At 42.7% G+C, this 23,454-nt stretch overlaps 2 protein-coding genes across 2 annotated transcripts in view; one reads left to right on the top strand and one right to left on the bottom strand.

Moving 5' to 3' along the window:
* Positions 1 to 23,454, top strand: part of prdm6 (PR domain containing 6) — a gene marked incomplete at both ends in the record, with an annotated part of 146,827 nt that overhangs the window by 50,333 nt on the left and 73,040 nt on the right. The gene's annotated exons all lie outside the window — the stretch shown is intronic.
* LOC308132712 (GTPase IMAP family member 8-like) lies at positions 495 to 9,183 on the bottom strand. The gene is made up of 3 exons (XM_080499893.1): positions 9,072 to 9,183; positions 8,929 to 9,001; positions 495 to 5,660 (listed from the first exon to the last, which is right to left on the bottom strand). Exons 2-3 carry the CDS (start codon positions 8,945 to 8,947, stop codon positions 2,956 to 2,958), a joined length of 2,724 nt encoding a protein of 907 aa, XP_080356019.1. The 5' UTR covers positions 8,948 to 9,001; positions 9,072 to 9,183; the 3' UTR covers positions 495 to 2,955.

Genomic DNA, 23,454 nt, shown 5'->3' with positions numbered 1-23,454 from the left:
TTTGCTCCCCTTAGAACTTATTATACTTTATTATAGTCTGTGATTTTTATCTTATTTTTAATTTAGTCCTATTTTATTTAATTTTACTTATTATTACTTCTACTGTAAATACCTTTGGCCCTTAGAATTCTTGATAGTCATTGTATATAAGATTCCTCTATTCTTTGCACATTTCTTGTCTTTCCTACTCAAGAGTCCTTAAGAGCAGAATGTAACAAGTACATTTCTCCATTGTGAGAGCAATAAAGGCTTATCTAATCTTATTTCAAAAGTATTTTAAGTTTATAAGTTTTTACTTTCAAACCAGTGGCCCTGATTCATTTTTTTTTGTAAATAATAATGCTGAACGTGTAGAAATAACTGACAAAACTATTAACTTTTAAATGATATGTCAATTTTTAATGTTCAGTTGAACCAACATGCAGATAAAAGACTCTATATGATGACGCGTCTGTTTCTGTGTGGAGATTAATGAAGATTGTTTTAACCTCGGAGCAAGGATGAACTCACACTGGGTCACGTTGGGATAACTTTTAGTTACATTCATACTTAACACAGCACATCACACAGCAGTTCACTGGTACCTGGTGCCCACATAACCATTCCAGGGTGAAACACACACAACAGTGCAAAGGTTCCCGTCCGAACAGCAAATACAGTGACACTCATTATAACACATTATAACAAAGATAATGAAAGGGTATATGTCCACAAACAAATTAACTACATAAAGACAGTGATTATACTGCAAGAGTGAAACCAGTGTCTGTAAATCATATGTAATTCAAGATATATCAGTATTATACAGCTCATGTAATCAAATTAAAGCTTGTAAATACTTTAGTTCATTTAAAGATTCATAAATTACAGCTCTTGTGTTTTTTATTTCATTCTTTTTACAAACATATTAATGGTCTTCATAGTGGAAATGTAAAAATAACTCCTGGACTTGATCTGTGTTACAAAACAGATAAAGAAAAGGAAAAAAAATCATTTTATTTACATTTATTTGGATACAAAAGAGGAAGAAAGCACATGCACATTTATAGCATTTTAAATCAGGAAACCATATTTTACCTGTTTTCCATGGCTACTTAGTTATTAGATATATGCTAAAATATAAAATAAACTATATTAAAAACCTCAAATGCATATTGTCAAGTTAGTACATTTGGTGATTCTACTAATGATATTATATTAATGGACAACACAATAGATGATTCATAGAAGTTGAGGATAGCCTGGTTTAGGCGTTTAACTTCAACATGTGAACGCAATTCATAGTAAGACATTCAGTAAGAAGTGTATTTAGAGAAGTGTCATACATTCTAAAATATTTTGAAACAAGACTTTCTAACAGATTTCTATAATGTATATTTTTAAATGGCAAACAATGACTTTAATTAAGGCCATGTTTACATATATCCAAATATTTACAAGAGGTGATATTTCCTCTTTTACATTTGATTGTTCACACCAGATGGTTTTAAAAAAGTAATTTACACAATAAAAGCCTCATTAAGATCTACTATGAGCATGTCAAACCTCAAGGCAGCAGCGTAACGAGAAGCATAAAGCCACGCGAGCCAATTACAATCCTGGAAATAACACAACAGCAACAAAATAAGAAGGGCACAAATGACTTCCTGTACCTTCAGTGATGATTAGGGATGAGTGAGTACACCGCTATTTGTATCTACATCTATATCTGTATCTGTGTCTGTATCTGTTCAACCATCTAAATGATCTGTATCCGTATCCCTACTTGGAGTGGGCGGAGCCTAAACCGGAAGGAGGAATGGTTCAATTGAAACTGGGTGGGGCTTAAATCTGTACATTATTTTAAGTCTGAAATTGGTATGGATTGATCAGAAGCTGCTTTATTTATTGTTTATTTGAAATTGAATTGAGATTCAAGGTTTTATTTATATAAAAAAACTATATACAGTATATAAAGCTTAATTTGTAATATTTCTAATATATTTATTCTTATAAACAGCCATATACAATAAACATGTGTGTGACACAGCGCCGGCCAACCACAGAGCATGAAGACAGTCAGTTAGCAAATGAAGATTTTCCTTCAGCATGAGCACGGGTATTGACGAGTAAACTCGTGTTATGCTCAAACTCATAATAAATGCATTATCTGTACTGACACTCGTTGGAAACGAGTATCCGGCTCATCCCCATGGTGATGACGCCATGAATTTTGTTTGTTTGGATCGGTGGAGAAGTGGGAGCCCCTCCTACATGTGGCATTAGACTACAAAACATGTCAAATACAATAAAATATTTACTGGAAATCGTGTCAGTCCAAATATAAGGACATACTGGACTGTTTTTGGAAGAGTAACTTGAAACATGACGTTGCATACTGTGACGTTCAATTCTGTGTGTCTACATGAAAACGGAAAGACTGAGTTTTTCCAAATCTCCACTTGGGCTGGAATTTTCCAAAACAATTGACTTGTAGCATCATTTACATTTACAAAAGGCCCAACCCCATTGAAATATCACTGTATTCACTCAGCGTGCAAACATGTCCTAAAACTGACTTATAAAAAAGGCCTTGAAATATTCTTCAGTGTCACTTTGGAGTTGTACATCTAAAGTATTTAATTAGAATCTGGGTCCATAGGACTTTCGGACAAACCAATACAAATTCAGATATCCGGGTATATTACGTCATCCTGTAATGTGGTGGTGCCATGCCCTGTTTTAGCCACCAGGAGCCCCCTGAGATTTCCACCGACCCTCGATCTCTCTCTCATTCGCTGAAACCATCACAGTGTAGCCAACCACATTGAAAATCATTTAAAGTTGAGTCAAAGTGCCTTTGTTAAAGTTTGCTTCCGATTCTGGAAAGTGCCTCAAGGTTTCCAGGGTTTTTTTGTGACCACCTCCCCGTTTTCTTTGTATTTTTTTAAACTTGGCTTCAGTTGTGGGAAGACTTTATAAAATTGGACAGTTCTTGTGTTTGTTGCTCTGCATCTGATCCTTTATCCACTCATCGATCTCCATCTCGTGTATCTTCTTCAGCTCCTGGATCTGCTGCTGCGACGGCAGATACTTTTTCAACTCGGTCATGCCTTGCTCCTGTCGCTGTTTGATCTTGTTGTATTCCTTCTTTGTGGCTTTGTTGGTGTTGAGCTGGCCGATGATGAAGTCCTTGTTGCGGAGCTGCTGCTGCTTCATGTCCTCCACCTCCCTGCCGTGCTGCTCCAGCAAAGCTGCCACGTCCACCGAGTACCTCTGCTTGAATTCGTTCAGTTCCTCCGCCTGTTCTCTGGCTTTCTCTTTGTTCTGCCTGTTGAGCAACTCCATGGTTTGTTGGAAGTTTTGGAGGAGCAGCTCCTCTTGCTGCTTTCTGATTCGATCTTCTTCTTTTCTTTTGTTTTCGTGCTCGATTTTATCCATCACATACTCCTCCCGGAGCCTCTTCAGTCGCATCCGCTCCTTTTCTTGTTTCTGGTTCTCTTGGACTTGTTTTTCCCACCATTCCTTACGCTCTTGATCCCACACTTCTCGTGCCTTCCGTACGTCTTCTTTTGGCATCACCCTCCCGCCTGCAGCCACCGTGTTTTTCAGCTTTATTGTGAAGTCTTTCTCTTTCTGTTCCCACTGCTGCCTCTCGATTTCGTCAAGATGTTTCCTCTCATTTTGTACTTGTGTTGCCTTTTCCTCCTCCCTCTTCCTCTCTTCCTCCTCCTTGCAGATGCGTTCCTTCTTTCCTTTGAGTACCCTCTCTCTTTCTTCTCTCTCTTGTTCAATCTCTTGCATCTTCTCCTGCAGTTTCATCTCATACTTCCTTTCGAGGCTCTTCTCCTGTTGCTGTATCTCCATTTCTTTGTCCCTCAGTATCCTCTGCATCTCCTTCTGTATGGCTTCCTCTGCCTCCTGGAACATGGTGGAGGTGTAGTAACCGCCCTTGTTTTTCAACACCATTGAGTCAACTTTCTGCAACAACTGGCTGACCTGCAAACGATTCGTTCTGTCTTTATTATTGAAGAGGTGGCATCTGCCGCCACAGTCCTTCATCAGTTTCTCGAGAGCACCTTCACTGTCGGTTTGGATGTAGTTTTCCAACCTTTCCTCACCAAGATCGTCTCCTCTGGTGAACAGGACGATGATGAAATCCTGAGACTTCTCGCCGAAAAAATCTTTGATGAGCTGCACGGTCTCCTTCTCCTCGGTGGTGAAGCGGCCGACCTGCAGGATGAGTAAGAAGACGTGAGGCCCTGGAGCCAGAAGGCTGATGCACTCGATCAGCTCCTGTTTCACTTCTTCATTGGTCAGCACCGTATCGAACAACCCAGGCGTGTCGACCACAGTGACGGGCCTCCCGTCCACTTCCCCTTCCACTTTCTTGCAAGCCTTTGTTACGGACTCAATGCAGCTTCTAGACTCAAAGCATTCTCTCCCCAAAATAGTGTTTGCAGTAGCACTTTTGCCACTTCCTGTTTTGCCAACCAAGACCATTCTCAGATGATCCTGGCTGGTTTTGTCTTTTGTCACCATACACGAACGTGGCTTTGCCATCATGTCCTTTGTGAAGCCTTTTCCTGTTGCAGTTTTCATCTTTTCAACAGCATCCAATAACTGGGGGATCTGCTCCTTGTCATTGATGTTGAAGATCAGATGCCTGTCTTCGAAGATCTGACAAAACCCCTGGATCTGCCGGTTGCTTTTGAAAAAGTTGACAACATCGCAGTGCGTTGGATCTGACTCCACAGTGAAAAGGACCATTATGAAGTCATTGACTCGAGAACTCAGTATGTTTTTGATGATATTCAACTCTTCCTTGTCCTCGTTAGAAGGAGGATCTAAAGGCAGGACCAGGATGAAAGCATGGACGCCCTCGGGATCAAACAGGGAGACACAACTGAACGCTTGCTGTATCCCTTCTGAACTCTTTCCACAGAAGCTGGGCAGCTCCACCAGTGACACCTGGCGTCCGCACACCGCCACCTTGTTTTTAACCAACTCTGATGAGCCGGACGCGGAACTTTTTCTGTTCAGAATGACATCAGCTGCAGAAGTCTTGCCCATTTCAAATCTGCCGCACAGCACCAGGTTCAGAGAGGGCAGAGGATTCACGCTTTCGTCCTCTGCTTCAGACTCTTCAGTGCAGTTCAAGTGTCTTCCTCTGTTGTCACTCACTATTTTACTCATTTCCTCCATCAGGGTGTTGACGCCTCCGTCCAGGAAGTCTTTCCTACTAAAGTCAAGCCTGTGCTGCTTTTGTCTGCAGTATTTAATGAGTTCATCTACTGCTGGATTCCCCCCCTTGTCCTCCTGTGTGGTGACGACCATCGAATATTTATAGGCGTCAGTGCCAAATAAACTCATGATGAATTTAAGTCTCTGCCGGTTTTTCTCAGTGAAGTCTGAAGGATTGACGACCAGCAGCAGGACGTTTGGTCCAGGGGGGCAATGTGCCACACACATCCTGACCTCATGTCGCAGTCTGAGTTCAGATAAACTGAAGACGTCTGGGGTCTTCACCACCGTCACAGGGATCCTCTTCCATTCTCCTCTCGCCGTTGATGTTTTGGAAGCACTTTGACCAGAAAGCAGCTTTTTTCCAGTGATGCAGTTGCTCAGCGTTAGTTTTGTGGCTTGGCTCTTTCCAAACATCACGATCCTGAGTCCAGATGCTGTAGAGTGACACAAATTGTACTGTAGGTAAATATTACTGTCATCTCAGTAATGTCAAATAACTCACATAGTATTGCATTGTTGTCTCATCAAACCATTTTTGTTGTACATTTAACACTGTTATCATAGAAACTTTTGCTGTGTGTCTTATGTTTGCAAGATATTAAACAATTTATCGATCCCCCAAAAGATCCAAATCATATTTACAGCGAGAGTGGCTTTGTTTCCATACAAAGAGGGGCTAGAAAGGTAAGTGGAACGATTGTATGATTACTGAGTTTCATTCTATGACAATGTTCCTCCACGAGTCAAAAGATTTGGACTTCTTGTGTTATTGAAACTACAGCATTTTCAAAATATTCACACCTGTCCTGTTTGTACCACAAGATGGTGTCGTGACTCAGTCTAGACCAGGGGTCGGCAACCGCGGGTTATGTGTCGGTAAAAAATTGTCGGTAAAAATTGTGTTGTGTTGTGTTTTTGTTGCTTAGTTCATGTAGTTTAATTTATTAGTTGTAAGTTGTCAACCAGCAGTGAAGAAGGTTTTGTGTGTCGTGTCCTCCTGGCATGGTCTGCCTGTGGGACTGTCAAAATAAAAGACTGATGTGCACGTCTGTTGTAAAGTATAAGCTTTTCCTCTCGCATGCTACTTTGACATGACTCACCATGACATCACTGATATTGTGAGTGACAATGTAGGCATGGGTGAGTTGGAGGGTGTGGCTCTCTGGGTGTTGTGTTCAGTGGGAAACGGGACCAACTGGCTCTTTGAGCATTAAAGGAACCCCTGTTCTCGAATCAGTTAACAAGTTGAACAAGATCAATTCACCTTATGACACGTCTCAAACTCAAGACCAGCGGGCCACATTTGGCCCGCCACGTTCTTTAATGTGGCCTGAGAGCGAGGACTTAAAGGTCTGATTGTTTTGAAATAAATACCGTATTATCAGTATTAGATGCACAGTGCACGCCTTGGGGTGCACGTCTATTGGAAACAGTATGGTAATTACATGTGCCTTTGTTGACACAGAAGTAGTTCTGAACTTGTGCATATCCAGATTAAGATGTTCCCCGTGCCGACCCGTGTTCCACCCGACGGCAGGCCACCCCAGATTATAAGCCACCAAATCATATCAAAGACATCATGATTATTGTATGTACTCGCCTTAACTAGAATCTTTTGGAATTGGACTACAGTCAGTCCAATTTGTCCTCCAGGGCATTTTTGAAATGACTCAAATTGTCCGCTGTCAATTTAACCAACATCTCTGTTGATGTTATAATTTCAGATAGATAAATAAAAGTTAAAGGAATACAGTTATTGGTAAAAGGACCTTACTCATGTCCTGCATTTTGTCACTCTCCAGCAGTTTTGATGTGTTTTACATTGTGAGTCACATTCACACATGACCACACTCACACAATATGGGGTTTAGTGTTCCTCTCAAGGACACTCCAAAATATAAAGATGGAGGCTTAGTCCAGTAACTTTGAGAATGAAAGAGGACTTGTTTTAAAAACTGAGCTACATCAATAGTTTGATCCAACTTTACCTCGGGGTTGTTAGTTAGAAAACATGAGTACAATCACAATGAATGAACAACGCAGATTGCATTTTGGGGGGGATGGATGCCTGACTGTTACTAACAGTGAACATCTGATCAACAACCACAGACACCAGTGTCATTGACAAAAAGTTTTTCAATACAGCAACAGAGAAGAAAGAAAGCTGAGGAAAGGCCTGTCGCTACAATAACAAAGACTGAGCTGAGTCACTGACAATCAGAAAACAATGCAAATGTTTTCAGATGGTGTAAGCTCCAGTCTGCACTGTAAAGTAATAGCTGCAGTGACATGGAACAAAGGTAGTCTGATTACGTTTGCGCCATATGAACACTTCAGTCTGCTTATATTTGCACCCTCCAATTGAAATGACGATGGCACTGTCGGGGCGGTGTAATCTAGTTTTTCATCCGCTCAAAATGTATGGAAATGGGACTTCAGGTTAACCCCTGCAGGCGGAGCTTTGCATGCGTCTGTGACATCAGGTCACCTGAGTCACGGCGTGACGGCGTCCACATGCGTCTCGGGAGATGGGAAAGGAAGCACAGTAGTCTGTACCACATCACGGTCAAGAGTGACCACTGCTCGTCTCTTCCAGATTATATTGTGAAAGAAATCTATCTGCTGACGCCTTCAGAGTCAGTTCTGCAGGCGTCTGCAGTGTAAAACTAGCGTCGTCACGCTGCTGCTTCAACCGATCACGTTTTGATCTTGACGACTCAGAGCCTTCTAGCAGGCCTAGTGTGATGTCACTGTATTCAAGCCCTCTGATTGGATGATCAGAGAGTCGCTCTCCAGCGAGCTAGCAGCATCTGTAGCAGCTGTACGGACAAAAGAATAGTTGTGTATAATTAATAGCAGATTTGGACTTGGACTTTCTTTATTGTCATTGCAGTACATCACACAGTGAGGAACTGGCAACGAAATGTCGTTGCTTAGCAACCGGTAAAAAAAGGCATTAAAAAAACTTGTTTAAATATATTTAAATTTGGCAACCTACAATGGCTAAAGGAGAAGATAAAGACATTTGGATGCAGATTTAATGTCAAAACAATTTTCAAGACCAACTTTTCAAGAGGTCATTGAACGCACCGCAACACTCCGAGCACATGTCCGGTGCAATTTACTCTTGTTCACTACAAACTCCATGCAGGATTCACGATTATATTATTTACCATTATATTATTTTCAAGACCACCAAAGCTGATGTTTGTCTCCCTCCTGGACCCCCAGGTATTTATTCTGGCTACACGAGTATCTATCTGTGATACAAAGGCTTTTTATACTGCATTTCTGCAGTAACATGGTTTCTGTAGCCGTAAAAAAGTTATTGAGGGTTGGATTGACTCAGACCAGTACGAGTGAAGGCCTGGGTCTGAAATGCACGGCCTGCCAGTGCAAACAGCAAACGTCAAAGTGCAAAGCATCATGGGATTGATCCACTGAAGAAGTGAATTGGGTCGCATCCTGGAACATATAAACCGGTGCAACATCACAATTACTTTATTCAGTATTCATGTAAATGGCGTAATCTGATCCCAGAGTCTGAAATAATTCAATTAGATTGACGACTACTACTACTTAAAAATAGCAAAATATCCTCAATCTTGCACCTAATTTCACCGACCATACTCTTAGTAGATCAGGCCCTAATTGTATGTTTTTCTAGCTGGTTGTGTGTGAGTGGCCATTTCCTGAACTCACCATACGTCTTTGTTGCCATATCTTCTGTCACGTTAAGGCGATCCTCAGAGAAACATCTGCTGCGCCCTGTTGACTTTAAGGAAACTACATGTTAACAATGTAAGAAACTGCAGTCATGAACAAGATCTGATTGTCGGACTCACTTGGTCTGTCAGGAATGTTTGGGCTCGCTCATGCTGTGTGTGGTTGTGACGGCGTTCCTCCCTCGTTCCTCCTGATAGAGCTGAACAACCAGATCGACATATTTACCAGCACACGATGACACACGATTGAACAGGAATAACGCCGGTGCAAATATACTCAAACCCATTTTAACAGTAGTCTTACTCCATTGAACAAGATGTACTCTGAATTGCAGAAGTAACATTGAAGGTCTCAAGATCCAATATGAAAGCGCATTTGAACACAAACAACTGAAATTGTTCTACATACACAATTAAGTCAGATCAACTCTGACAGTTGAGTTCGGAAGAGGACAAATACTTTCCCTCTGATGTACTCAGGTTAAACTCTTGGCATCATGGTGTGCAGATATCACCTGTACCACAGCTCTAACTCCTCACTCAGTCATTCTGCGCCTTTTCATGAGAAGCACCCAGTGCCCTGGAGGAGTCTGGGAGAGTGTACTCACCAGGTGAAGTCCTCAGGATGTCCCTTTCCTCCACACTTTGAAATGAGTGCAGCTGCTCAGGTGAAAACCAGCTGGCATGACTTTAGGAGGCGGAGCTTCATACCGGCATGACAAGAATGACAGTGACTCATGAGTGAAGATCCTTCAGGATGAGATGACAGGAAAAAAAACGACTGCAACAATCCATTAACCGGCAAAGACTGATAGTGACGCAAGAGCTGTGCTTGGAAGTACAGAAGTAGTTTTACATGATACTTTGTTAGTGTGTGTTTTTCATTGGCTGCAATATGTATCTATATCTATATCTATATGTACGTATGTGTGTGTGTGTGTGTATGTATATATATATATATATATATATATATATAATGTCCCACTACTGCTATGAAAATGAGTGAAAATGTGAATCCAATTTCTGCAGGAAAGGGACAAAACACTTAACGTCCACAAAAATGAATCTTGAATCTTGATCACCAAAACACTCTTTAATAGCACACTGGAGTTTCTTTACTTTTAGTTAAGTTATTTAGTTCAGTTTGTTGATTTACTGTCTTACATGTATTTTAGCCTCATCTGAATACTGTCTGCGTCTGTTCGGCTTGTCTCTTATAATATGGAATTATGTTATCAGGAGGTTTAGTTCACCTATGAAGTAAACATTCTTTAATGTCAATGAGAACGACAAACGTAAGACTCTCAATTATGTTCTGCCATAATATCAAGAGGAGGAGAAAGATAGTTTGTACATCAGCAACCTAATCTGACAGACATTTGGACCAGCAGAGTTAGTCTGATGTCCAATATTGTTTCAGGCTTTCAAAATATCAAAATGTAATCTAATGATGTCTTGTACAACAACCAAACAGAAAATGTGAACATCACATCAAACACTTTATTGTGTCTTTGTTTGAGGTTTGTCTTTTTACTGTTAATACGTTTTCACGAAAAGCTTCAGCCATTAGAACATATATTTACTAGTGATACTATCTGTGCTGCTTGTGTTAAGTGTGTTCCTGATCTTTAGGCCCCGTCCACACCACTACATTTCAAGTGAAAGCACAGTTTTGCATTTCGGTTTCAGAACAGTTTCACGTTTACGCGGCAATGGCAGAAATAATTATGTAGTATTCATGTCGTGTCACTCTTGGTGCTGTTTGTTATTATTTTGAAACCACATACACAGACGGCAGAGAACAATCCACTATAAACAATAACAATGGGAGAACACGGACATTCTCGTGGACAGATGACCAAGTTGAATTGTTATTACAGTGACTGTCAGAATAAAACTACCAAATCCCAGGAAATATGGACAGGGAGTCATGACACGATGGAGGGAACTTTGTTCTTATTGGCCCTCTCCTGAGCACGTGCAGAACAACTAATCACTACGCCAGACCAGGAGCACTATTTCCGCCGACAACAAAGAGATGGACCCCGAGCATTTCCAGAACGTTTTCGCCTATTTAGACAACGAGTCGAAGCGTTTTCAAAAAGTTCCACTTTGGGAATGGCTTTAAAAAGTTACGTTTTCAGTGGCTCTGGGTTTTGTTTCGTGTTTTCACTAGAAATTGTTGCCGTGTAAAACCTTCGACTCAGCTGTGCTGAAGTATTGAGAATTTAGGCTATGTGGGACCGAAGTCAAACAGAACCTGGAGGCAGCTGCTCAATAACTTTAACAATAAAAGTAACAATAACTTGAACAGTAACTTGGACACCAAGCTGAAATCTGACGACTGGCAGGATTTTTGCATTTGCTCTGGTTGCCTCAGTGTTGGCTGGTCTGAAGCTCGATGCACGGTTACCCACACAACTCACACACATGCAGGACAAACACACAAATGCTTATGAAAGACTTTTTATTTTATTAGAAATAGAAATAGAACCTGAAGGCTGTAATTACAAGACAAATGTGTTGCCGCTCCGGCCGGTCAAACCTGTTCATAGTCAAAACTGTGAGGTGAACACAATGCAATGAAGATCTGATCAGTTCATGCCAAGTATGCAGCAGAAGAAACATCCCAAGAAATTAGGGCAAGAGGAAGATTGACCATATTCAGAGAAAGTACATTAGTAAATACAGTGTTGTTCATAAATCAAAATTTTTTTGTGTACCATCAATTAGGTACACAAACATTTTTTTCAAAGTTCCATTATTATCTAATAAAATGTCTTAGAGCACACGGTATACAAAAGCAGGAACCTTAAAATATGAAATTGTCACTTTTTCATATGTCTGCTCTTGATTTAAAAAACTGTCGAAAGTAGACAAAGTCTCAATCCTCATGCATTTGTTTTTTAATAATTAGATTTTCTGAAAATAAAATTGTTGATGGAAAACCTTAATTCCTTCTTATTAGAACATCTCAGATTCCATAGGTTAACATAAAGGAATATTATATACTTTTATTATTGTTTTTCATTCCAGAAATTTGCAAGAAAAAAGTATTCCTATAAAGTCACTATGTCTGAAACCTTCATGTAAAATTGTCCATTTGTTGTATCGCAAAACTGTACTTACAAACCTGTAATATAAACGATTCAAATTGCATGAAGTCATATTAAGCATCAGCAACATATCAGATGTTTCAACAAATATTTTTTACTAGGAATTAGAAACTATAGACATCTTTTAAACTCAATAGACAAATAAAAGTTAGAACAGGGTAAAGCAAGGCAAAAGTAATATGGGTGTATGTGTTATGCAGTCTGAGCAGGACAATGTCCAAGATTATTCTGCAACTGGAATCCTTCATCAAGACATTCACACACCTGGAGGTTGAGTCTCCGCTGCTGTTAGAAAATGAAAAACGTCTCAGAAAATGCTACATGACTTGTCTGTGGCCTTCTTCACATGCTCCTTTATCCAGTCATCCACTTCCTCCTGGTGGTTCTCAGTCAGCTCATTGATTGCCTTGATCAGCAGCCGTTTGTCGTCCAAACGCAGTCCCAGTTTCAGATCTGTCATCTCTTCGTCATGCTTCTGCATGAGCCTGTCAAAATCTTTGTTGAAGGTTCTGTTCTTCTTCAGCTGGTCGATCACGAAGCTTTTATGTTCTTGTTGCTTCTGCCTCATCACCTCCAGTTGCTTCTCTGATGAACTGAGACCAGAACCGAACTGCTTCCTGACTTCCTCTTCATTCCTCTTCATTCCAAATTGCAGTGGACTTGTGTGGTCTATTTCTGCGTATATGTCATTGTTTTGTTTGTCTTCTTGGATTTTAAAGCTTTCATATGTCTCCGTTTTCTCTTCTCCAAACTTTTGAAGTTGCTCGTTGTCACATCTCGGTTTTTCTCTCTGTCTGTTGCCTTCACCCTGATTTCTGAGCAACATTTCAATGACATTTCTTTTCTCCAGTAAAGTCTTTCTTTCTTTCAGTCCATGGTCTTGATCCCCTTCATGTTGCTCTTCGCTCTTGTTCTGTTGTGCTGCCTCAGCTCCCTGAAAAATGGGGCAGGTGTAGTAGCTATTGTTGTTTTTTTGTACCATTCGCTGAACTTTGTGCAGCAACTGGATGGCCTGCATTTGGTTGCTCTTATCTTTGTTATTGAAGACGTGGTAGCGCCCTCCACAGTCATCAATAATTCTTTTGAGGAGCCCCTGGTCTTCGCCAATGTAACTCTCTATTGTTTGACCTTGAAGATCATCTCCTTTGGTGAACACAATGAATATGAAGTTCACTGACTTTGGACCAAAGAAGTTCTTGATAATCTGCACAGTCTCCCTCTCCTCCCTTGTGAAGCGGCCAATCTGCAAGACCAGCAGGAAAACATGAGGCCCGGGACTCAACAGGTCGATGCATTTCAGGATCTCGTGAGTGATTTCCTCGTTGGACAGAGTCGTGTCAAACAAGCCGGGCGTGTCCACCACAGCGACGGGCTGCCCCTCAATGTGTCCCGTCACTTTTTTGCACTCTGTAGTCACAGACCTGGTGCAGATCTTTGAGAGGAAGTGGTCTTCTCCCAGTATTGTGTTGCCAGTGGCACTTTTTCCACAGCCAGACTTCCCTATGAGCACCATTCTTAAACATTCTCTTTTTGGCCTCTGAGGTGACGCTTCACTCTGCCTCCAAGCGGGGACTCGAGGAAACACCTGCGGAGGTATTTTCCTCTGATCCAATTTGCAATCACTCCTTTGCACTGGGGGAAGTGGTCTGATCGGCTCTTTGAAAGGTCCTCGATGTTCCTCAATAAAAGGTACTTGAGTCTGCACTTTGTTGGATGGGTTACTTTGCTTCCTGGCAGATACAACACTCGGCGCAATGACCAACACTTTTCTTGGATCATCTCGTGGGAAGAAGAGAGAGTCTTTATACTTGTATATTTCATTGTGGACGTTTAATAAAGAGGGATTCTTTGTGGGATTTATAGGAATCAGATCTGTTGTGAAGCCTCTTGATGTTTTCTTTGAGGGCACAGTTTGTAACAGGTTGGTGACCTGCTGCTTGCTCTTGACGTTGAAGATCATATATCGGTCTCCACAACTCTGACAGAGCTCTTGGATGTCTCTATGGTCTTTTACAAACTTCACAATCGGTGGAAAGTGAGGATTCGACTCCACAGCAAAAATGACAATGGTGAAGTCATTGACCTGAGCACCCAACATGTCCTGTATGGTCTGCAGTTCTCTTTTGTCTTCTTCAGTGGGATGGTCCAGTGGTAGGACTAGAATGAAGGCATGGACGCCATCCGGTTCACAAAGGGAGACACAATCTACTGAACTTTTCTTTGCTACCGCCCATGTTTTTCCATAAAGGGCAGATAGTGAGAGCAGGGAAAGCCGAGGTCCATACCCCAATGACTGTCTCGTAACATACTCCGAAGTGTCACAGAGTGAGTCGAATTCTCCCGGTCCTAGAATGGCTTTAGCAATCGAAGTTTTACACTCTTCATGTCTCCCACACAACACCAGGTTCAGCTTGGGATTGGTGAATTTTGGTGTTTCAAGTGGCACCGGCATGGAATTAGCCTCTCCATTTAATGTTAGATGTCTTCCTCCATTGTCTTTCACTAGTTTCTCTATATCTGACATCAGATTTTGACGAACAGTGGAACAAAACTCTTCTGCAAAGTTTATTATTTGCTTTTTATGGTTGCATAATCGGATGAGTTGATTAACCATAGTGTTAACCCGCCCATCATCTTGTGCTGTGATGACCATCGAGTGTTTAAATGCATCTTTACCAAAGGCGCTCATGATGAATTTCAGTTTTTTCCGGTCTTCTTCAGTGAAATCAGAGGGATGGACTACATGCAAGAGGACATTTGGTCCTGGAGGGCAATGTGCCACACATACCTTCAGTTCATGCTTTAGTTTTTCCTCAGACAAGCTGAAGACATCTGAAGTCCTCACTAGTGTGAACGGTATTTGCTTCCAGTTTCCATAGACGACAGAAAACGTCTTGGCTGGTTTTTGATTTGGATTCAAGTCTTTTCTTCCTGTCATCAAGTTACACAGTTCTGTCTTTTCAACTTGCTTTTTTGCAAAGATCAGAATCCTGAATTCAGATGCTGTGAATGACAAATTGGAACAACTGTAGTGATGAACTGAAATCATGAAAAACAATAGGTAGGTTTGAAGACCTCTTTAAAACTGACATTTTAAACATACAGAAATGAACAAGTCGGGAGAAATTGAAAACATCATGGTTACTGTGCGTCTAGTAATGTGTCCTTTTGTTTTTTGATTTGAATTGAGCTTTTTTTATGCTGTTATTGGTCTGATTTTGTCGTTAGATTTTAGGGGCCAACTATATTATTGACGATGACCTGAACAGTGCTTCAGGGTGAATTTGGGTGGAATATTTTGAGAAGCAATAAGGGGTAGGACGAGATATGTTTTTTACTTCTTCCTACACCCTTTTCAAACAGAATCTGGTTTTTGAAAGGATTAACCGTAGTAGAACAATGCTGTAATAGAAATGTGCATTTGATTACAGTTATATCACGTCTAGATTACAGCCTGATTAAAACGTCTATCTTCAACCAGTTCTGGCTGCCTTAAAGATGTCCAGATTACAGCTTGGACGGATTGACATGTTTTGGACATCTATGGATTTTGCTTGCTCAGTGGGATATTTCTATTCTATTCTATTCTATTCTATTCTATTATATTCGATTCTATTCTATTCTATTCAGGATTCGACTCAATACCGGCATCTGTGTCAGGTCCTTTGTATTCCTATTTCAACGTTTTTCAGAAAAGTGATGCAATTTTGTCATTATCTCTATGATAGGTCATTTTAACAGACCTATTAATAATAATAATAATCTTTATTTCTATAGCACTTTTTATACATTAAGCAACACAAAGTGCTTCCACAAAAATTAAAAACAGTGCAAAGATAAAATAGATGAATAAAAAGCAGGTGAACACACACGCACACATGCAGACACACACCATAGGTGAAGACATGCCGAGTGATATGGAGACATGGCAGGACACTGAGGACTAAGGTGAGGAAAGGGACATATTTGGGCCGTCCACACTGGGGGCGGCACAACTTCCGACCACAGGGGGCGACGCCCCACAGATCCCCCCCCAACCGGGCAGACCAGCCAATCCCACCACATACGCGGGGGACCTGCCAGGGGCCCGGGCAGGGAAACCCATGGGACGGCTCCACCAGTGGCAAAAACCGGCCACCACCAGTGTAGCGCCCCCTAGAGGAACCACTGGAGATAAAAAAGAAAATTAGATAATTATCTGAAATAAATAAATAGAAGTAGATAAATACATTGATCAAATACATAACTATATACACACATACATGTATAAAATCAGTTAAAAGCCTGATTAAAAAGGTGATTTTTTAACCCTTTTTTAAAAACCTCAACAGGCTCTGCAGCCCTGAGGTTCCCCGGCAGGCTGTTCCACAAACGGGGGCCATAGGAGCTGAACGCAGCCTCCCCGTGAGTCTTGGTCCTCGTTTGAGGGACAATTAAAAGGCCGGTGCCGGAGGACCTCAGGGCCCGCGAGGGTTGATATGATAAAAGTAGTTCGGATAAATAAGAGGGTGCAAATGAATGAACCTCATGTTATTTTTCAATCCATGCAAAAATTTATATGGTCAGTTCTTTGTAGTTTTGGGTGCAGCCTGTTCAGGGTTACACCCCTGATAGATCAGTGTTGTGTGTGTGTGTGTGTGTGTGTGTGTGTGTGTGTGTGTGTGTGTGTGTGTGTGTGTGTGTGTGTGTGTGTGTGTGTGTGTGTGTGTGTGTTACTCTTACCTGACATTGTTGTTGCCATTGTGAAGGAGACTTATTGTTCCAGTCTGAAGGAAAAGTCTGTTGGATATAAACAAGGACAAAACACATGAAATGTCTGTCTGTTAAAGCCTGATATTCTTAGACCTGTATATATTTGTTGTTCAAGAAACTGAATGGGTTTTTCCTTATAAAAGCGTCTTGAGTTGAGCTAAAATATTTGGACGATATTGTACAGGTGCTGTGATTCAAGTGAAATGAATTTTGTCATATTTTAAATGCCACATAATTCAAGTGTTTCAGTTACATAACTCCATATTGCAGCACTTTCAAACATCAATATTGGGATGCACCAATCCTGTTGCCAGAGCTGATACTGCACAAGGTGCTGATACAATCCAGCAAGGACTACGGGACGTCATCCGTGAGCAAGAGAGCTTCTTTTGCTGAAAAATCGCACATTTATTGGCTGAAGTACACAACTCACAACTGACGTCCGGTTTGTATTACGCCCAGAGACGAGCGACATGATTGGTCAGTTGATACCATGTGGTATATATGTTTCGAAAGGCGGCCTCTGATTGGTTCTCATGCTGATGCTTTCAAATGCTGAAGCACAGAGGAAGGATTTGGATTAATTTTCTTTCCAAAATGCTGAGGAATTACACTGAACAGAAATCTGAATGCAACACTTTTGTTTTTGCTCCCATTTTTCATGAGCTGAACTCAAAGATCTTAAAGATTTTCTATATACACAAAATACCAATTTCTCTCAAATATTCTTCACAAATCTGTCTAAATCTGTGTAAGTGAGCACTTATCCTTTGCTGAGATAATCTATCCCTCCTCACAGGTATGACATATCAATATGCTGATGAGAAAGCAGGAATATTGCACAGGTGTGTCTTCGGGTGGCCAAAATAAAAGGGCACTCTGAAATGTGTAGTTTGGTGACACAGTACAATGCTACAGATGTCTCAAGTTTTGAAGGAGTGTGCAATTGGCCACAAAAACGGTTGCCCATGAACTGAATGTTCATTTCTGTATCATAGCCGTCTCTGAAAGGCAATTCTTTACGTGGCTTTTCATAACCAAAGAATTTCCGCACAAACTGTCAGAAACCGTCTCAGGAAAGCTTATCTGCATGCTCGTCGTCCTCATCGGGGTCTTGACCTGACTGCAGTTCGTCCTCGTAACCGACTTAAGTGGGAAAATGCTCACATTGGATGGCGTTTGGCACGTTGGAGAGGTATTCTCTTCATGGATGAATCCAGGTTTTCACTGTTCAGGGAAGATGGCAGTCAGCGTGTGTGGCCTCGTGCGGGTGAGCACTTTGCTGATGTCAGCATTGTGGATGGAGTGGCCCATGGTGGCGGTGGGGTTATGGTACAGGCAGGCAGATGCTATGGACAACAGACACACGTACATTTTATTGAGGGTATTTTGAATGCACAGTGTTACTGTGACAATCCTGAGGCTCATTGTTGTCATATTCATCAACGATGTTGCAACGTGATAATGCATGTTGAAGGATTTGGACACAATTTCTGGAAGCTGAAAACCTCGCAGTTCTTGCTTGGCCAGCATCCGCACTGGACATGTCACCCATTGAGCATGTTTGGGATGCTCTGGCTGGGCGTATACGATAGCGTGTTCCAGGTCCTGCCAATATCCCGCAACTTGGCTTAGCCATTGAAGAGGAGTGGAGCAACATCCCACAATCAAAAACCTGATCAACTCTATGTGAAGGAGACATTTAGCACTGCGTGAGGCAAATGGTGGTCACACCAGATACTGACTGGTTTTCTGGCCCATCCTCCCATGTCCATTGTTCCAGTGGAGAACCATGGACTCAGATTTAAGAGGTGCTGATCTTCATCCCAGCTGCTTCACACTCGGCTGTGAACCACGTCAGTGCACGCTGAAGATCCAGGCTTGATGGAGCCAACAGAACCACATCATCTGCAAAAAGCAGAGATGAGATCCTGTGATCCCCAAACTGGACCCCCTCTGGTCCCTGGGTGTGTCTAGAGATTCTGCCCATGTAAGTAATGAACAGAACCGGTGATAAAGGACACCCCTGCTGGAGGCCAACGTGCACTGGGAACAGGTCTGACTTACTGCCGGCAATGTGAACCAAACTCCTACTCTGGGTGTACAGGGACCGAACAGTCCTTAACAAAGGACCCCGGACTCCGTACTCCCGGAGCACCCCCCACAGGACGTCCCGAGGGACACGGTTGAACGCCTTCTCCAGATCCACAAAACACATGTGCACTGGTTGGGTGAACTCCCACGAACCCTCAAGCACCTGGTGGAGGGTATAGAGCTGGTCCAGTGTTCCACGACCAGGACGAAAACCGCATTGTTCCTCTTGGATCAGAGGTTCAACTAACGGCCGGACCCTCCTCTCCAGTACCCTGGAATAGACTTTCCTGGGGAGGCTGAGGAGTGTGATCCCCCTGTCATTGGAACACATCCTACGATCCCCCTTCTTAAAAAGAGGGACCACCACCACTGTCTGCCAGAGGTACTGTCCCTACCTGCCATGCGATGTTACAGAGACGTGTCAACCATGACAGTCCCTGCACATCCAGAGACTTAAGGAACTCTGGGTGAATCTCATCCACTCCCAGTGACTTGCCACAGAGAAGCTTAGCAACTACCTCGGTGACTTCAGCTTGGATAATGGACGAGTCCACCTCTGAGAACCCAGTCTCTGCTTCCTCAATGGAAGACATGGTGGTGGGAAAAACTGCGTCCCCCTCCTGAGGCGCCGGACAGGTTGCCAGAATTTCCTCGGGGCCGACCGATAGTCCTCCTCCATGGCCTCTCCGAACTCCTCCCAGACCCGAGTTTTTGCCTCCTCCACAGCCCGAGCCACGATGCGCTTGGCCTGCCGGTACCTGTCGATTGCCTCGGGAGTCCTATGAGCTAACAATGCCTGATAGGACTCCTTCTTCATCTTGATGGCATCCCTTACTTCCGGTTTCCACCACCGGGTTCGGGGATTGCCGCCACGACAGGTACCAGAGACCCTGCGGCCACAGCTCCGAGCAGCAGCTTGGACAATGGAAGTGGAGAACATGGTCCACTCGGACTCAATGTCTCCAACCTCCCTCGGGATCTGTGAGAAGCTCTCCCGGAGGTGGGAGTTGAAGACTGCACGGACGGAGGCTCGGCCAGATGTTCCCAGCAGACCCTCACAACACGTTTGGGCCTGCCGAGTCTATCCGGCCTCCTCCCGGTCCAGCGCATCCAACTCACCACCAGGTGGTGATCAGTTGACAGCTCTGCCCCTCTCTTTACCCGAGTGTCCAAGACACGCGGCCAGAGATCAGATGACACAAAGTCTATCATGGACCTCTGGCCTAGGGTGTCCTGGTGCCACGTGCACTTATGGACACCCCTGTGCTCCAACATGGTGTTCGTTATGGACAAGCTGTGACTGGCACAGAAGTCCAATAACAGAACACCACTCGGGTTCAGATCGGGGAGGCCGTTCCTCCCAATCACCCCCTTCCAAGTCTCGCTGTCATTGCCCACATGGGCGTTGAAGTCCCCCAGGAGAACAATGGAGTCCCCAGTTGGAGCACTATCCAGCACCCCTCCCAGGGACTCCAAGGAGGTTGGGTACTCTGAACTGCTGTTCGGTGCATAGGCCGAGACAACAGTCAGAGACCTGTCCCCTACTTGAAGGTGTAGGGACGCAACCCTCTCGTTCACCGGGGTGAACTCCAACACATGGCGGCTGAGCTGTGGGGCAATAAGCAAGCCCACTCCAGCCCGCCGCCTTACACCGCGGGCAACTCCAGAGAAGTGGAGTATCCAGCCCCTGTGGAGGAGCTGGGTTCCAGAGTCCAAGCTGTGAGTGGAGGTGAGCCCGACTATATCAACCTCCCTCACAAGCTCAGGCTCCTTCCCCCCCAGCGAGGTCACATTCCATGTCCCAAAAGCCAGATTCTGTGTCAAGGGATGAGGTTTTCGAGGTCTCTGCCATTGACAGCCATCAAATCCACACTGCACCCGACCCCTACGGCAGCCTCTGTAGGTGGTGGGCCCACAGGAGGATGAGGAGGAGGGGCCCGCGTCGTCCCTTTGGGCTGGGCCTGGCCGGGTCCCGCGGACAAAGGCCTGGCCACCAGACGCACACATACGAGCCTCAACCCAGGCCTGGCTCCAGGGTGAGGCCCCGGCTGCGCCTTACTGGGTGACATCACGCTTCTCTTTGGTTTATCCATGGGAGCTTTTTTTTACTGCTTTTATTCTGACCCCTCACCTTGGGTCTGTTTTCCTTGGGACACCCTACTGGGGGCATAGAGCCCCCTGACAACGTAGCTCCTAGGATCATTCAGGTTCTCGAACTCGCCCACTATGATAAGGTAGCAGTCCAAGGTGAAGTAACTGCAGATCATTAAAAATAACTGTTGGAATTTTATCCTACAGATCTGTGCAGAGATATTAATTAATGTGACTAGTCTCCTGCTCTGGAGTCCAGTCTGTGTGATTGTGATTATTTCACAAAACAATGAGTGATTTACTAATTAAAAGAATTGTACTGACAGAAAAAGACCACTGTTATCAGGAACGTCTTTGTAGTGTTTGTATTTATTGCAAATCATATCAGCAAAATACTATTTTATGCTTTTTTTTATGTTGATGAAAGTCAGGACTTCCAACTGCAATGTTGTGTGTATGGAAGCATATGCATAATGACAATAATAAGATTAATCCAGGTTTTGTCAATAATATCAGAATATGTTAGGCAACCAGCCAACCATTATGCAGGACGACTGCATACTTTAACAACCAGCAGCAAATCAACATGTATTACACTTTCAAATTGTACAGATAATAAATATGTTATCAACACTAAGAGCGTTACAAAAAGGAAAAAGCAAGAATGATGTTTTTGTAGTAAAACCAGCTGCACTCACTTGTGGCTGGGTCGTCTCTCATCGCCGCTCACTCACGGAGTTCCTGATGCTGCTTTCAAAGAAACAGTCCAGTCTCTGAAGGCGAGACAAACACATGCTATACATGTATAAAACTACAACATGAGAGTGTGTCGTGTCACAACTGCTAACTATCATCCAGAATATTGTCATACAGTAGGAAGTTTGAGTGGGCGGAGTTAACACGCTGCATGTGAAAGAGGTTGGTCATCTGAAAGGCATGACAACAATGATAGCAACCTGGTAAACATCCCAACCCGGATCTGATCCCACCTGGCAGTGCATGAGGGCAGCCACACACACACACACACACACACACACACACACACACACACACACACACACACACACACACACACACACACACACACACAGAACATTCACAGTTACAAACCAATTATAACTTTCAAAAGAAAGAGAAAGTTATGTGCAAAAAATAAATAAATAAATAAATATATATATATATATATATATATATATATATATATATATATATATATATATGTACCAGCGGGACTTAACTGAAGTGTCTGATCTCAAGAAGTCCTACCAAAAAGGGCAGAGGAAAGCAATCGTGGTGGATGTAGCAATGCCAAGTGATGGTAACATCAGAAAGAAGGAACATGAGAAACTTGAGAAACACCAGGGGCTCAGAGAGGAGCTGGAGAGGCTTGGAAGGTGAAGGTGACAGTAGTGCCCTCGGGGCAGGAACCCCCAAACTGGAGGAGTGGCTACAGCAGATCCCTGGAACAACCTCGGACATCTCAGTCTAGAAAAGCTCAGTACAAAGATACTGCACAGGACCCTCAAGCTCCCAGGCCTCTGGCCGAGGACCAGGACCCTCAAGCTCCCAGGCCTCTGGTAGAGGACCAGGACCCTCAAGCTCCCAGGCCTCTGGTAGAGGACCCGAGCTTGGAATAGAAAAACAGGTGACCGCCCACGGAGGGCGAGAGGGGAATTGAATTTTTTATATATATATATATATATATATATATATATATATATATATATATATATATATATATATATATATATATATATATATATAAGGACAAATTGTAGGACCAGTTGATATTGAATGAACCAAACATCAAATATGTTATGGTTATTTAAATGAAAATAACTGAACCAATATAAATATGCACATAATATAAATACATATATACACATGTATATAAGATGTATATAAGATAATGATTAAATAAAATTTTATGTACTTCAGGGACCACAGTTCAGTTTCATCTTGAGTGAGCAGACTGGTCAAATATTTCTATAAAAACCTTTAAATTTAAATTTAAATTTCAGTTTTTCTTTGTTGTGGTCACAGTGTATATAATGAAATTGTCTATATTTTTGCAAGATCAAACAGCTAGTACTGAAAATGATTACAGTTTATAAAAAATGTATGCAAAATACAATGACATGTCAAAATAAAACTAGTGTCAATCCTCTATAAGGTCCTTGCTTGGTGGGACCAGATGGAGTGGACATATTTTTGGAATCGTTATGTTACGTTATTGAACATTAAGGAAGTGAGCCAGGAGTGCAGTATGGGTGCAATCCCCTATTGCCCAAGTATTTTGGCCGTTTTAGTGTCACTCAGCTTGAAATGTGCCTGGAAAATCTGTCTGTTGTCCTCATTTGGTCAGTTGTCGCACATTAAGGTGTGTTAACAGTTAAAATATGTGTCCGTGCACGGTGACTTGTCCGCCCAGTACAGGGTGTCGCTCTTAC

This window comes from Blennius ocellaris (genome assembly GCF_963422515.1).
Source record: "Blennius ocellaris genome assembly, chromosome: 7".
Taxonomy (NCBI): domain Eukaryota; kingdom Metazoa; phylum Chordata; class Actinopteri; order Blenniiformes; family Blenniidae; genus Blennius; species Blennius ocellaris.
This window is presented reverse-complemented; position numbering and strand designations above follow the sequence as displayed.